Source organism: Besnoitia besnoiti, chromosome IX (genome assembly GCF_002563875.1).
Source record: "Besnoitia besnoiti strain Bb-Ger1 chromosome IX, whole genome shotgun sequence".
Taxonomy (NCBI): domain Eukaryota; phylum Apicomplexa; class Conoidasida; order Eucoccidiorida; family Sarcocystidae; genus Besnoitia; species Besnoitia besnoiti.
Window position 1 is genome coordinate 353,795 of NC_042364.1, and position 16,091 is coordinate 369,885.

The 16,091-nt window shown below is 57.0% G+C and overlaps 2 protein-coding genes across 2 annotated transcripts; both read left to right on the forward strand.

Moving 5' to 3' along the window:
* Window positions 1-1,306: 1,306 nt before the first annotated feature.
* BESB_012200 (serine esterase (DUF676) protein) lies at window positions 1,307-10,451 on the forward strand (the record flags this gene model as incomplete). Its single annotated transcript, XM_029359950.1, has 13 exons — window positions 1,307-2,200; window positions 2,556-3,087; window positions 3,641-5,184; window positions 5,474-5,549; window positions 5,950-6,296; window positions 6,528-6,592; window positions 6,864-7,051; window positions 7,286-7,384; window positions 7,861-7,983; window positions 8,442-8,616; window positions 8,811-9,314; window positions 9,600-9,698; window positions 10,349-10,451. The coding sequence occupies 13 exons, from the start codon at window positions 1,307-1,309 to the stop codon at window positions 10,449-10,451; spliced, it is 4,749 nt and encodes a 1,582-aa protein (XP_029216617.1).
* Window positions 10,452-12,915: 2,464 nt separating this feature from the next.
* BESB_012210 (uncharacterized protein) lies at window positions 12,916-14,841 on the forward strand (the record flags this gene model as incomplete). Its single annotated transcript, XM_029359951.1, has 1 exon — window positions 12,916-14,841. The coding sequence occupies one exon, from the start codon at window positions 12,916-12,918 to the stop codon at window positions 14,839-14,841; it is 1,926 nt and encodes a 641-aa protein (XP_029216618.1).
* Window positions 14,842-16,091: the final 1,250 nt, after the last annotated feature.

Consider the following 16,091-nt stretch of genomic DNA (forward strand, 5'->3'; position numbering starts at 1 on the left):
ATACTCGTCAGAGGCGGGGGAAGGGGGGGACGGCTCAGCCTCAGCGACGCGTAGGTCCAGTCCGGTGGTCTGAGGCGGTCTGGTATGCGACGCCAACCACCGAAGAGAGGGTCCTGGGCACGCGTGAGCTGCCAGCGCAAAATTTACATGCAGAGATTGGCATCAGCCTGTCTCGCCACCGCCGAAGTAACTACCTGCAAAAATGTAGTGCCATAATCCGTGAGTTACGGCTAGGAAACGCACTGTCATGGTCGGCAAGACACAGATGTACCGGCAGCGAGCAGCGCGGTTGTCGAGTAGAGCAATCATGAGCATGCACATGCATAACCTCAACCGAGGGTATGGTGTGTGTGCTTCTTCCGCGGCAGCATACAGGAAAGTTGAGAATTCCGAGCTCTTCATACTGTACGGCCTTTCGTCGGTCTATGTTCTGAGCGTACTCTCTGCGCCGCATGCGGCAGGAATTCGAGGATAACGCACAGATGTGTAGCGCGCTGGGTCCGCCGCGCCGGATTATCCTGCATGTTGGTTGGCGCCCTCCATGAAAAAGTGAGAAGGGATGTGCGTGCTCCAGTCGTTTTCATTCTTCTATGAAGCTTTCTTGTGTCTCACTAACGCAAGGCAAGTTTTTCCGCAAACTCTGGGTTTCTGCGTGAGGTGGATGAGAGCTGTCAGGTGCTGACAAGGCAAGACACGCACCGCGCGATTCGGGAGCTTCCATTGTGGACGCCAGCTTCGAACTGCCGTAGCCTTTCCTTCGCTTGTTTCAATCCGCACTGAACTAATCGTATGGAGCGCACACAGTTTTAGCAGCGGATGCGTAAAAAATCACATTCCCCTCGTTTTTCACCACCCCAGTCTCAAGCGGCGTTGTGCTCGGTCGTGGACGGTCCCGTATTTTGAGCATCTGTCTTCGTGAAGACAGAGCGGGAAGCAAATAGTGAAACCTTCTAGGGTAGGGTTGATTATGGTATGTAGTTCTATGCCGGTCCGCGCAGAGACTTTGCAGAAAGCGGGGTAGGATCTGCGAGGTCCCGCATCTTTTTTCTCAGTCCGGGGGAAGGAGCAAGACCGCCGACTCAATGCGGCACATTTGGTGCCACAAGCAGAGGGCTTCAGCAGCAGACAAACAGTCAGATTTAGCTTGTCTTAAGTTTCTAGTCCGCGGGTGTATATCTGTGGTTGCTCGATGATTTTTTTTTTGGGAATCCCTCTTCGTGTCGCTCCACGCAGGCCATAGTGATTCAGTGTCCATCGACTCGCCAGGTATCAGCCTTGGCGTCCTCTCTCGCGTTGGTCCAGCGGCATGTCTCTCAATTTACTTGTTGAGTTTGCCCTACACTTCACGTCTTTTCGAAACATTGACCTGCTGCAGCAGGGCATCTATCACGTCAAAGCCCAGCTCAGTCTCGACCCCCGCTCCAGCCTGCTTCTGCCTGTCGAAGGCCGCCCCTCCCCCCCAGCGTGCGGCGACGATGTTCCCCCTCAGGGGGGCGAGGGTGGCGCTTCGTCGGTGCTTTCGGAAGAGGCTGGAGGGGGGACGACTTCCTCATGGCGAAAAGGAGCCGCGGCTGGTGAGGCAGCAAGAAACGGTCAGCTAGACGGGGGAGGCGGCGGCGGGGTCGGGGGGGGGACAAGCGGCGCCAGCTTCGGGGGCGCCAGCGGCGCGCAGGTCCACAGCGTTGCAAGCGGCTCGGGAAGCGGCGTCTACCTGAGGCGCTTGCTCAGCCGGCGCAGCGGCTGGGCGCTGGCCGCAGTCCCGTACTCTTTCTTCTCGTCGCCGCTCCAGCAAGATGAAGGCGCCCCCGCCGCTGGCGGAGTGGCGGTGCGGGAGACTGCGGCTGGCGGGAATGCGAGAGGCGGCCTTCCAGGTGGGCAGACAGACGGCGAGAAGAAAAGAAGTGTCGAGCAGCAGCAACACTGGGCGTACGATAACGGGGGAGACTCCAGAACTTCGAGGAACAGGGTCGCCACAGATGCGAACGAAGCAGTGCTTCTTCATCTGCAGGAAGATCAGCAGGAGCATGTCGGCACGGCACGAAACACGCTCAGCTCCTTAACACGAGGCATCCAGCAGCACAAGCGGCGTGGGGGAGGAGCGGAGAACCGGAACAGCCACGCGCTAGTCCCGCCCAAGATTGACGAGAGGGACAACTCCTTCTGCACTCGAGGCTTCCTCATCCGCTACTGCGATGAACAGGTGAGACCCTTCGAGCGCTGGGCTGCTGAGGGCACATGCATCACCTCACACTCACGGAGCGACCCTGCGATAGCCTGGGCGACGTGGTACAATGCGAGATCGCGTCTGTGTGAAAAACGAAGCCTGGAAGCAACCGCTTGTCGGTGCAGGGTCGGGGGTGGCAACTCGTGCTCGCGAGTGGCGCTGTGTGCGTGAGGTGCATGTTCCTCGCGGTTGGGGCTGCGTCAGCTGTGCGGAAGAAGAGTCTTCGGTTTCGCCGTTCCGAGTTCACTTTCGTCGTCTGTCCTAAAGGGAGCACTGGCAGAGGGTGCCACTTTCGCCTTCAGTAACTGCGAACTGCGTTGACTCTCCTCAGGTGGCGCTCTCTGAAACGGTATGCTTTCGTGTGGAAGTGCCTTTTTCGTCGCCAGAAGCTCTCACAAATCTCTTTGCCGTTCTCCAGCTGGGGCTCTACTTCGCCCCTTACCTGCCGCAGTCGGCGTCTCTCGGCTCCTCTGCGCGGGTCGAGCGTTCTGCGGCAAATGACGCAAACTCCCGTGGGAGTAAGGGAGAGCAGCATGGAGACTCTGGCGGGCGGGCTACTGGGGCTTGCGGCCAGGAGAAGGGAGACAGCTCAGGGGGCGTTCCTGCATCGAGTGAAGCGTCCTCCGCAGCGGCGCGCAAGCCGTCTTCAGGGACGCGAACCCGGGAAGAGAGAAGTGGGCGCGAATCGACCACGAAGGCTTCGGCGTCGCGGTCTCCATCTGCTGGGGTCGGCTCCAGACAGGGACGCAGCGGGGAGAGAGGGGACGCAGACGACGATACTGAAGGAGCTCGAGAAGGGCGCGACGAGACAGGAGCTACATGTCTCGCCGTCAAACTGATGCTCATCAGCAACTTCTTGACCGGTAGGTCGCAGCATGTCGGGGTGAGCCTCCAGTGACGTGGCAGTGTAATGGATCCGAGAGGCGGGCTCCGCGGCGTATCCTGCAGCACTGCTCGCGGGAATATGTACAGAGCAGGAACTTGCAGCTGTCAACTGCCCAGATTGAACGCGGGCATTGAGCGCTCTCTCAGTCGCGTGCCTTTTGCTATCTGGGTCAGAGTCCTTCTCCCGGGGAATACGGTGGGATGTGCCCCGTTCACGAGCTGCGTTTTTCTGTGCCGCGTCCAAAAGTCGGCTCCTGACGAATAGGTTGTCGCCGTTGAGCTCACTGGGCACACCATTGGCAGCCAGCATGCGTTTGTCGCAACTTGGCTCGGAGGTCGCAAACCAAGCAGCATAGGGGGAAGGTGCTCCAATCGTCAACAAACGCGAGGCATTCTTTGTTGGAGGCCGCCTCAGCACGGACGCGAAAAAAAAGCGCCGGTGCAATCCAGCTGAACGCTTCCCCGAACCTGCGCACTCGGCGCTCGTGGATTCTTGCGGGCATGTCGGAGTGTTATCCTTGCTGCGTTCAGGCATCCAGACATTCGTTCCGGTCATTTTTGATGAAAGCCAGTTTGCATTGATGCACATGCTTGTGGTCGCCTCTGTCGTCGATATTCGCCTTCGTCTGCGGCCTGCGCTTCCGCTCTCGCCGTTTCCGCTGCCCGTTCCCCGGTACCTGCGGGAGCATCGGCGGGCTGCGCTGCGTCAGCAGCACCGCTTGCTTCAGCAGTATCTCTCTCAGAGGGGGCCCTCCGACGGCCGCACTGACGAAGCAGCTCCCGCATCTCGTCGAGGGTCTTTGAAGGCGGGGCTTCGTCAGCCGCATGCCCGCGGCGGCGCCGAAGCCGGTCGTCGCTTTCCTCGCCGTCGCGGAGCCGGCGGCAAGCTACGGGCGAAGCACCGCGGGGGACTGGACAGCGCGAGTCTCGCCGCCAGGGGACAGGGTCGCGGATGGGGAGGGGAGGACGACGACTTCACTGACGAGGCCTGGTCGGATTCCGCAGACGAAGAAGACGATTCAAAGGGCGGGCAGAGCAACGGATACTCGGGGCGAGGCGGCAACGCAGGGGCCAGCGCCGGTCAAGGGGCGAGGCCGGGGAGGGGCGCCACCGAGTTGCCAGAAGAGCCGCAGGAGCACCTGCTGTTGACCTTAGAGCCCTCTCTTCCAGCCTTCCTCGTGGGAGCAGGCACTGCTTTCGCCCAGGCTGGCGGTGCGGCGTTCTCTAAGGACTCTGCGCGCCAGAGCGCGCGTCAGTGGGCTTTGGTGGAGGACGCGAGTGAAGCCACAGCAGCCGCTGCCGCGGCGGCGGGAGCGGCTCGCGGATGGCTGTGTGAAAATCGAAGCGAGGGGCGCGGATCGCAGCGCCTCATAAACCGAGCGGCGCAAAGTGAGGAATGTCCTTTCGACGAGGAGAACTTGCTCGGCTGCGCCGCTGCACTCCATGCGGCCTCGCTTCAGCTGTTGATTGAGGTTTACGTGAACCTGGCTACGGCGGCTGCAAAGCTGTTCACCCGTTGCCTCCTGCCGGAGCGAAGGCACCACGTGTTTCCTCTGCAGCAGATCGACAACCTGGTCCTTCCCGGCGGGGGAGTCTTGGAAGCCACAGGCGCCTCCTTCCACGATCCAACCGACGGCCTGGGTGACCACAAAGAACGGCCGCCTGAAGCGCGCGGAGGGCCTCAACCCGCGTCGCCGACTCGAGACGCGGGATTGCAAAACAGCTTCATGCGTCTCCTGATAAATCGGGGTCGCTCGAGTCGCCGCGGGCCGTCCCCCGCGCCGGCTGGCGAGACGCGCGGCCTCACCAGCGGTGGATTCTGCGGCAGCGCGCACTCGCGTACCACGCGAGGGGACGAGGGATTCGGTAGCCCGCTTGGCTTGCTGCAGGAAGGCGAGATCATGAAGGGTTCTGGCGCCGACGGCGCGGCAGGTGTCGAGAGCGGGCGGGCGAACTGCGGCGACGGTCGGCTACAGAATCACGGAGACGAGAAGTCAGTTGAGGTGAAGGTGCTGCGTCTGGAGCAGCGCCTCACCTGCATCACCCCTGACGCTCTGTGCAGCGTGATTGCATCGGTAAGTTGGCTGCACGCGAGGACGTCATCCGAGCCTTTCGACCGCAGAATTCACATGGAGAAAGCACCTTTCTTTTGATGTATATGACGACCCACAAGGCGAGGCTGGAGTTTCCCGCTCTGGCGTCCCCTGGCCGCGACGCGCCCGATAGAAGACCTCTTGCGCAGATGCCTGGAGCTGCGTTGGGACTCGGATGGTAGGAAGGGCTTGCTAGGCTGTTAACGCTTTGTCATCTGAGGTAGCGGACTTCACGCTGTGTTTCGTGATGGGTTTGTCTCTCCTGCTGCAGGATGTTCACGTTATCGCAAGGCAGCTGTTCACGCTGTGGAGCCGGCTGCTCGCCGCGATTCCCATCATCAGCCGTGGTAGGTGCCCCTGTCGGCCGTCCGTATTAGAGTATCTTTGCTCCCATGGTATCTAGGAAGTTAGGATTTAGTATTTAGTTAGGGAACCGTGGAGTGTTTTGCTTCTCCCAGGCGAGGTGCGGCGTCGCTATTTGAGACGGAGGTGGTTTAGGGCACAACAGAATGTGTAACTGCCTGCGCTCTGGCGGCTGCAAAGACACAAAAGCACTGTCTACAGCAAGTGGACCGCGAGAGAATACGGCCGCCTCAGAGGGCCTGGACTGTTGAGCCTCGAGGGGGAACGCCCCACTGCTCCTGCTTCTTGGTGAGAGTGGGTTCGGGGGGACACGGTTTCTAAGAATCACTCTGCGTGCAGCGCACAGCTCTCGTTTTCGACCCTGATTCGGCTTTTTGGATGCAGAAATGGAGCTGCTCCTGCGCGTGAACTGGGAGCACCAGTACGTCTCTCGACTCTCAGCATTCGTCCTGCAGCACGTCGTCCCCCTGCGCGCCACAGACCGGCTCTACTTCCCTCCGCCTGCAGTGGCAGACCTGCCTGAAGCGACCACCGCAGGCATGTCTCCTTCTGCCCTCATCCCTCCCGCAGCCGCCGCTTCAGCCGCTGCGGCGACTGCCGCAGCTGCTCTAGCACGCCGCGGCTGCTTGGAGGACGAGGGAGAATTCGGTGACGAGCCTGGAAAGCGACACCAGCAGGGGGCGGTGGCCGCTGCGCTGTGCGCCAGCGAGGAGGCGATGTCTGATTTCGCAGTAAGCGACATCCACACAGCGCAGGCGCCACGTAGGGCAATAGCAGGCCCGCGTGCCGCAGCGAAACACATTCTGCCCGTGAAGAGGAAAGGTGCGAAACGAATTCCCGCGTTTGGAACTTCTGCGACAGTTCAGCGATCCAGTAACCACCTGCAATGCTGTGTCTTCGTTCTTGGCCACGCATCTCGGGCGACCCGCCGTGCCGCCTTGTGGATCTCTGCCGGTTTGCAGGACGATTGGCGCATCGTCGTTGGCAAAATCAACCAGAGGCCGATGGACGTCCACGACTGTCGCCTGTAGGTTTCCGCAACGAGATACGCGGGTCAAGCCGCCCTCCGGTTCATAGAGTCGCTTCCCCTGCATCGTTCGCGTGGCTGAAGCGCTCTTCGTACAAGTTGGCGGTCTCCTCTGGAAGGCGCAGGACGTCTTGTGTCCCCATGGGGAGCACGCGTGGCTGTGATATCAGAAGGCGCCTGGGACTATAACGCTGGACTCGATGTGGGCTTGCCTCGTAGTAGTCCTCCAGAAGTCCTGGTTGCCTGCTACTCCGCTTCTGCGTGCCCTTAGGCTTGTCGGCTGCGACCGGCACCCAGTGGTGTTCGAGCAACGATATCGAAAGTGCGCCTTCTCTATCAGTCCCCCTCCGATACCGCCCTGTCTTCCGCTGCGGCCGCCGTCGTCTTCTCTCAGTCTAGCATGCGCGCCGCCGAGTTCCAAAGGAATTCACCTCTTCGTGCTCGTCCACGGGTTCCAAGGTGCTGTGCTTTCCGCGCATCTGAGGTTTCGGGGAACAGGGCATCGAGCGGAGAGGGACGGGGGTGCGGGGGGGGGGGGGGGGGGGGGGGGGGGGGGGGGGGGGGGGGGAGACTGGGAGGCCTCTTCTAGCGCGGCATGGAGCTGGCTGGGCGCAGAAGAGCTGTTAGGGTGAATGAGCGGCATGGACAGTAGTACAGCTGCTATTTTTGGGCGTGTCTTGCTCTATGGCGCAGGCAGCAGCCACGATATGAGGCTTCTTCGGAACAATATCGCGGCTTTCTACCCCGCCGCGGCGTTCCTTTGCTCGTCGGCGAATCAGGAGCACACCGAAGGTTGGTGTTGATCCAGCGGGACTCAGAGAACTGGGAGAATCGGAAGGGTTCACGGAGTGCTCGACTGTAGCACAAATGTCTTTCCTTTCCATTGTTTGATGCCCAGAGTGAGCCAGTTTCCGTCACACGCACAAACAAATACCTCCGGTACAATATATGCTCTCAGCAGAGCTCTGCTGCTGGCGAGACACGTTGCGTGTATACTATGTTGGTCATTTGCTACACAGCAGAGAACTGTGTCCCGCCGTATCGCTGTTCCTCTGCCTCAAACTGGAAAGCGTGCATCTTCTCGCATGGGCGTATACACGTTCGTGTCTGTTAGAGCCGGGTATTGGCACGTAATTTTTATCTGGCTGAGTATATAGCGAATGGTGTTTGACAGGGCCCGCCATGGTGCGCTCTGATGTTGTCGCTGTCGGCAAGGCTGTTTCCTGACGCGTCTGCGAGGATTCCTTCTGTCCGTTTGGGTGACGCAGGAGATATCGAGGTCATGGGCAAGCGCCTAGCCGATGAGGTTCACGCACACATTCAGGACTCCTTTCCTCTGGAGGGCCTCGCCAAGCTCTCGTTTATCGGGCACTCTCTGGGAGGAGTCATCAGTAAGTCGAATTGAGGATTCTGGGACAGCCTCTCTCGCCTTGTAGCCCGTGCTGAACCGGTGCGGGGCTCAGAAGGTGATACACCGTTTGTTTGGAAGCGAGCGGCGGAAGTTAGCGTGGGTTCCTCTTTGTAACCCTCGTGAATGCCTGTACAATGAATGTCTCAGTTTTATTTTCAGAAACACGTACTCTGTAAAGTTTGTCTCGTACTAACCAGAATGGCCGTCCAAACGACGACGAGTGACCTTGTCACAGTGAAGCAGCGCATATCTGCAGGCAGCAGCACGTTGCCCGTGGTAGCTGGAGGCGACAGTGGTCGCTTGCCTTTCTGATTTCGGCCAGTGTATTGCCTCCCGAGGATGCATTTCTGCCTTTCTGTATTTGGGAGCCAGTATGCCAGTTCACGCAAATGGAGGTGCAACGTCTGTTTGAGGTCAATTGTTTGTGGACATGTGCAGTTCGGGCAGCGCTGCCGCATCTGGTGCGGCCATACGGCAGCCACTTTTTCTTGTACCTCTCACTCTCATCGCCGCATTTTGGGTTCGTCAAGAGCAAAAGCCGACTTGTCAGCATAGGCGTCTGGCTGCTCAAAAAATGGCGAAAAAGTCTCTGTCTCCAGCAACTGACGCTCAGGTAAGGAGGAGGTTGCAACCAGAAGTCGGAGGAGCTTTAGCTCGGTGCCAAGCCTCGTGGACTCTCGCTCTGCTGGAGTAAGGAGTACCGTCGAGTGTCTTCTCCAGAAGTGGCAGCTATCCGGCACCATCGCTGCTGAAAGTGGTAAGCTTTCGTATCTGCTGTGTCTCTCCGCTTTTCTGTTTTTTTCTAAGCGATGCGAAGGACTACGCTTCCACGTTCTTGTACCGCCTGAGTCGGCGACCAGGACTAAACGAGTTTCGGCATATTTGCCTGGTCGCCTCATCACAGGACACCTACGCCCCGTTACAGTCTGCAGCGATTTTACTACAGCAGCCGCGGGCTCACTCCCACGCGTCCTCCATGCCGGCTGTTGGCCACGGCACCTCAGGTTTCCAAGGCTCGACTGTCCCTCCGCATCCCGATGGACTACCGCGGGCACCGGGTGAGAACAGGGCAGCCTCTTCGCGTGGAGCGGCGCTTCTCCGCGCAGACTGCGTGCCCTACGAAGGCGACAGAGGAGACCAGGAGTTCGAAAGCGGGGACAATCCACGTCGACGGCATCCGTCGGCGACGATAAACACCTCTGCATCTGGGCAAGCATTCGACCAAGAAACGAGAAGGTCCTTTGGAGGCACGCTGGCTACCGAATGCCGAGACCCTGTAAGGGCCGACGAGGACACGGAACAACCTACCCGGTGAGTTTCACGAGAACGTTCTTTGAGGAAAACACGTCGAAGCGTCATCGATGGGTCTGCCATTTATGTCGTCACCTCGACAACCTGAGACGTTCCAGCGTCGTGTTTCTGAAATGAATCAATCCGTTGCTGCAAAGAGAGGGATTACTTTGGACACGATAAAAGGTGCTACACAGCACCATGGCACAGCGTGTAGGGGAGCTCGCAGCCGGTTCGTTGCTCTGCGTTGATGCGCTGACATGCATTTGATCCTCTCTTCTATATCATGTTCTCTTCTTTGTGCAGACAAAGTCATGTTGTGGAGCTGATGGGACGCAATTTGCTGGGTAACGTCAGTCCGGAGAAGATCTTACGGCTAAACGTCAACTTCAAAATCTCCGAAAAGTAAGCTGGCACGACTTCGTCTACTGGTATGTGTACCCTACTCTGTCACTGTGCGTACGCCACGAAGAAAGGAGTCTCCGTTGCCCCGCGGTATGGGGAATAGCAGTCTCGGACCGTAGAGTTCTTCAGGCGGGCATTTCATGTGTTGCCTCATCTGCGAGATGCCTTTCTTTGATACCCTTCTATTTTTGGTCCTCTGTTGTATTCGGAGTTCCCTGAGCAGTGGCCACAATGGGCTATGCCTGACGCCTCCGACAAGGTGTTTTTGCTCTCTAGCGTAAGAACAACGCAGATGCGCTGTTCAGGAAGTTACGGTGGTTGTGCGCCAGCGATGCTCTGTCGTCGGTAGTCCTCGCACCCTTTCGTAAATACGTAGTCGTCGCCTATTCGTGGTCGCATGTCGTATTTCTCGAATGCTCACTTTCCACACGGGACTGCGCTCTGCAGGTGTAATTGCTCGACGTGCAAGCTGTGTACATGTTTCGAAGCAATAGGGGAAGCCATGACAGTGGTGCGCATCCACGACGTGAGTGTGGAAATGGTAAAGCAGAGCCTAACCCTTGTGCGTTCCCCCGTTTTCATGCATGCCATGGAAGTGTTCAAATCAGCGTTCCCTTCTGTGCATTCGGGTGTCTGCCTCTGCTGCTCAGGAATTTCGATAGCTTCATTGGAAGGGCCGCGCATATTCTTTTCCTGGAGAATCAGGCGTTCATGCGAACTCTTCTGTTGAGTCACCCGTATTTGTTCAAATGAATGCCATGTCAGACGAGAAGGAATGTCGACATCCATGCGACGAGTTGTGGAATGTGGTGGTAAATGTGCCAGTCGAGGCCTACGGGGCGTAGTGATGCGAACCATGTGTTTTCGGAAACCAGGAAATTTTCCACGCAAGGATTGGCCCGTGTACACCGGTGGCATGATATCAAATGTTTGTAATAAGAATTCGAACGGCTGGTTGCGGCTGCACTACCTCGGTGTTTGGAGGCATGCGGAAATATCCTCGTCGAGAATAGGCTCAGCCACCCCAGTAGAGATAAGTAGGTTAGCGAAAAAATACAATTTCACAAGAACCAACGGCTGGTTTTAGGGAGACAGATGGCGCTGACGGATGGGAGCGTGCATAAGGGCGGTCTGTTTGTACCGCTTGTCGCGGTAAGAATCTGACATGGCACGGAATAGAGACTTTGTGGTGTAAGGGTGGGGGCGACGCCGGTGACTGACCGTGCTTTTGCGCTGGGGTGTGTTACCAAGGTGCGTCATTAATTCAGTCGGATCGGTTTTAAAAGTGCATGTGGTGCTATATCGGCGCCAGAACGGCCTCCTCCCTGTTGTGAGGTCCCTCCATAGACTAGTCGTAGTCACATTTTCCTTTGTTTGACAGTCGTCAGTTGGTCACTTCTGAGCAACAAACGGCACGCAATTTGCGGAGGCACACTGGCACGTTTCTCAGATGCGAATGAAAGCGAACTTATGATCTGCATCTCTACGCGTATCGTAGGTAGCAACTTTTGTCTCACGATGCGCCTGACTCGCGATGACGCCGCAGTATGTTTCCGGTATTACATGACATGTTATGTGGGTGCTTGATTTATCGGCTACCACGTTTCAGTCGCAGCACCACTCAAGAATCAGTTTGCTTGAAGCCCTGAATTTCAAGTCTTGTTATACGAAAAAATGCCAGAATGCATCGTCAACCGGAGGATCGGCAGGTACCAGGACGACGATCGACTTCAGAGTCGCATTTCCTTCCAGCAGCGGCGAATCGAGCTGTGGTTGAGCCCCAAGGTTTGGGGTGTCAACCACTCAGGATGGAAAACAGCGCCACTGCAACGCTGTGATAACTGATCTAGGGTCATACTGACCAAGCTTCTCAATGCAAGGACGAGGCAGACGCCGTCAAAGCCCTTCAGTTCATGGTCATGGTCGGCGGGGAGCCACAGAACTGGCATTTCAGATATGACGACGCCCACGTAGTTCAAAGCCCAATCCTTTTGCAGACGCCCATATTAGATTCTGCAGTACCACCACGATGTTTCTATCCTTCACTGTATCGTCTTGCTGCTCTGAGTACAGAAGCAGAAGACCATGTGTAACGTTAACGGCTACGTCGCCGGCCTAGGTCTGTGGCACCGGGAGGGCGCCCATTGCTGAGTCCTGGTGTCCTGTCTGCTCCATTCATGATCACTGAAAATCGCGCTCGAGCGCTTGGCGTACAATCACGCTTTCATTTGCCCATAATCTGTTGTAACTGTGGAAGAACTATATCACTTGTCGTCGTCTGTTATTGTGATATCGACGATGTCCACAGTCGACCAAGGGTGCGCCCATCTGTAGGGCGCGATGACGCACGAAAACCTTCAGCTACCGTCATACAAAAGTCAATGCTGATGACCTGAGTGCGCTTTTTCATTCATTTGCTCTTCATTTTCGAATGAAGGTTGCAGCCTTTCAATGATATCAGGAGCTTTATGGCCCGTGGAGCCGAGCGCCAAGGAGACTTTTCGACGCTGCATGTGTGGCTGCATGCGACGTCAAACGTTTGTCTGGCTGTTCCACTGCTTCGTTGCCACCTACCCTTGAAGGCGGCAACGTCCTTTCATGGGTCTCTCACACTACATACAGGTAACTCTATGCATTTTGCAACGTTGGGCAACAAAGGGGACTTTGAAGGCGTGTCCAGGAACGTCCAGCTAGGGGGTCCAACTGTCTGTACGTTACTGGTGGTGCATGCCTCACTGGCGTCGTCTTTTTGGTTTAGAACACCTTGCTGCAGTTGTCCGTCATCGGTTTTATAACATGTAACAGGGCGTCGTCGCTCTATGAGTGGCAAGTCTCAAGTGTTCAGGATGGATTTGGTTTGAGCGAGTTATTAGCATGGCAGCGGCGTCAGGGCTTCGAGCCGCCGGTGTATGAAGCTGTACGTGGCATGCTGTCCTGTGGTCCTCACGGCGGCTACCGAGCGTTTAATTTTTTGAGGCTGTCTTTTTCCGCTATGCCTGTATGTGGAGGCTCTGTCCCGGGCATTGAAACTAACTGACGGTTTCTTTCCATCATTTGCGACGCATCCCCTTGTGTGAAAAGGTCAGCTCTCAGCCCGCGCGCCTCGCTGGTGCCTCCCGCAAGCCCCGCCAGCGCGACTAAAGCGTATGTTCCTTTCCTTGCCGTTCTTAGATTATCCGGAATTCCTTATATTTTGAGCTTCTCGGCCCTCGTCATAATGGCTGATTCCAGAATCCTGGAAGGCGAGCGGCTCAGCCCTTATCGCGTCGTGGATCTTACAGCTTGCACTTCACCACCTGTGTCGCGGGCACGGCATCTAACCACCACGACGGAAAAAGAAATCTTGTTTGCGGTCGCATCTGACAACGCTGGTGGTGAAACTCATCCTATTCTCTCTTCTTCTGCGTCTTCCATTAGGTCGTCGCTATCGGATTCTCAAGCATTGAATACCTATCGGGACCGAGAGTGCGTCTCGAAAACAAAGGCGCGCAGATCTGCTGAAAGTTGTCGATCAGATGAAACAGCAGCGGAGCGACAAGGCAGGAGGCGAGCTGGGGTGGCATCTGTGCCGATAGAGGGTCGTAGTCGGGTGGAACGGCCGGACTCTCCGGCGGCAGGAGATGAACTGCCAAGAGACACGGGTAGCATTCCTCTGATAGTTGGCGGAACGCCACCAGCTCTCGTGTCGAACCCAGGGGCGGAAGGGAGCCCATATGACATCATGACTTTGACAAGCGATGAAGATGAGGTGGGAGAAATTTACTATGTGGAGTCCGATGACGATGTCGCGGTTATCGGATCGAGCGGGGTCACTGGTGCAAACAACCGCCGTTGTGAAATAGTGGACATTTCTGGAGCTGGAGAAGATGTTTCTGAGTCATGTACTGGTGGCACTGAAGTGGCGCAGTCTGGGGAGGCAACTGAAGCCCCTTCTTTCCAGTCAGGAGGTGAGAGGCTGGCACGCGCCACGCATCCTCTGCGGCCCCGCAGGGACCCTCGGCGGCAGGTCGGTCAGGAAGCCGTGGGAGGCTACCCAGAGTTTGAAGCTGCTGCAGCCGCAGAAGATTCTCAGCGGTGGTTAGCGAGAAATGGCCAATCGGGTTCACGAAGGTCCCGTGCCAGACTTTCCGGTGGCCGCGGGCGGGAGTCTGTGTTTGTCAGCGGTGCTGATTGGCTCCAGGCCCCGAACGTGTTTCACCAGCTGAAGGAAGCTGATCGTCGAGTGGCTCAGACTCGAGCCGCTGTTCAGCGTCTTCAGAGAGCTGAGAACGAGCTGTTTCGTGAGCGGCGGCAGCTAAACCAGCGCTGCAATCCGTGCTCGGTTCGGCCTATGTACAGCCCATTTGAATCTCGGGCCGCAGCGGTAGCCCAGTGGGAGCGGCGTTTAACGAGTGTGCGACGACGATGTGCGGCTGCTCGAAGATCTGCTGCTGAAGCAGCGTGGACTGCTCGAAGGCTGCGGCGAAGGATTCAAGACGGCGAAAGACAACCCCTGAACCAAAACGCCAGTGGGCGAGCCGCCGTTCGCCGCGTTGGGTCGGCAGAAGTCCCAGCGCCAACCCAAGGACGAAGCCACGAGGGGCCGCCTTCGTTGTCGACTGGGGCAGGTTGTATACTGCCTGGCGTGCCTGCGGAAGGCGACTCCGGTAGATCTCTTATCCGTCACTGTGGTTCCCATGAGGACGCTTTAGTTGACTGGGAGTGGGTCGGCAGGTTCGACTTCGCCAGTGTCTCTGCTCCCCCAACTCACACTTCTAGCGAAGGACTCCCTCAGGAGCTTATCTCGCGTCTGCCTTGTATACTATACGCAGAAAGGAAAGCGTCTTCGGGACTGTTTCAGAAGTATACTGAAAGTAACAGTGCTAATACAGAAAATCCGAGTGCGGAGGCGGAAAATTCCCACCAACGCGATGAGGCGGATGTGAAGGATGGCGCTAGCCAAGACCAGTTTTGCGCCATATGCATGGAAGCATACGACAAAGGGGCTGTTTTGAGGTATCTTCCCTGTTTGCATGCGTACCATCAGGCGTGCATCGATATGTGGTTATCGGCACAAGGTCGCTGCCCCGTTTGTAAAGAGAGTGTTCTATGCCTGATGGAGCGTGGCGCAGCGGTTGTGGCATCTGCGCCCGCTGAAACATAACGATGAGGCGTGGACACATATGTACCTGGTCTCGAATTAGCTGCACTCGGCAGTCGAGTGCCCACTATAATATCCCTTTTGTGCACGTGTCTAAGGAGGGCCGCACGGATTCTTCAGGGTGCCCGCAGTTGCACTTCATGAAGTAGCTCAACCCGTATCACCTGCTAGCACAAGTTGCCACCACGTGTCGAAGTCGTTGGCAGCTGCTACTGGCTGTCGCTTTACCATTTCAGCAACCAACTAGAGTGGATCGCTTTGCTGTACAGGGTGAGTGTGTCACTGTGGGCATAGCCCCAACAAAGATGGGGGGAGGATCATGTCTTATGCCCCTGAACGCGGTCCCACCTGATCAGATGCTGAAGCGCGAGCTAGCATCTCGCGACTTCGCCTTGCATGATTGAAGGAAGGTCACCGTGTTGGGTATGATGTGACCGTTTGATAGCTTTTCCTATGGCATTATAGACGAATCAGCCAAGGAACGTTCCTCCACGACAAGGGGTCTTCCATGGTATGAAATCGCACGGCCCTCGGCAAGCTACGGATGATCAACCTTGGTTCACATAATTTTGTTATACAGACGGTGACAGTTGCCGCTCCTGGCAGGGCAGACGGGGCCGTGTGCCAGTGGCAAAGATAGTAGCTCCGAAGGTCACCACATGTTCGAAAAGATAATTGCCTTGTCAAGAAAAACCGCAGTCGCAGCAAAAGGACGGTCGGCTGAAACACAGCCGGCAAACGACACTTCTGTTAATTTTGGACAGCCGAAAAAACCGTCTTTAGGGTAGCTTTCTGGGCTCTAGCTTGCACAATTCAGGTGTGCACAGGGGACTGATGCACCACCTCCTGCAAATCGGTTTCGCTCGAAACACACTTGCAGCTCGGGGGTTGCTCGAGCTCCCTGCGTCGTATTAACGTGCAGTAACGTGGAGAAGGTGAAATAAAGGAATAAAATCAGGCTGGGTCAGCCGGTGACGCTTCGGATGAGAGTCGCATGAGCAACGCCCATAATACGCAGAAGCGTCGCATTGACGACACGTCGCAGCACAAATACAATTGCGATTCCTTTCGTGTTCGAGCACTAACACTACATACAAAAAGCCATACAGCTGTGAGGCGCGCAGCCTGCCGCCATAGCAGCACGCTTATGTATTCGGGGCACTCCGTGGGAGGGGTACAAGGGAAGCGAGTCGGAGATGAGACTACACCCTCGAGAGCTGTGCCTGAAGCTGCGGCAACAGTCAGTGTGCCTC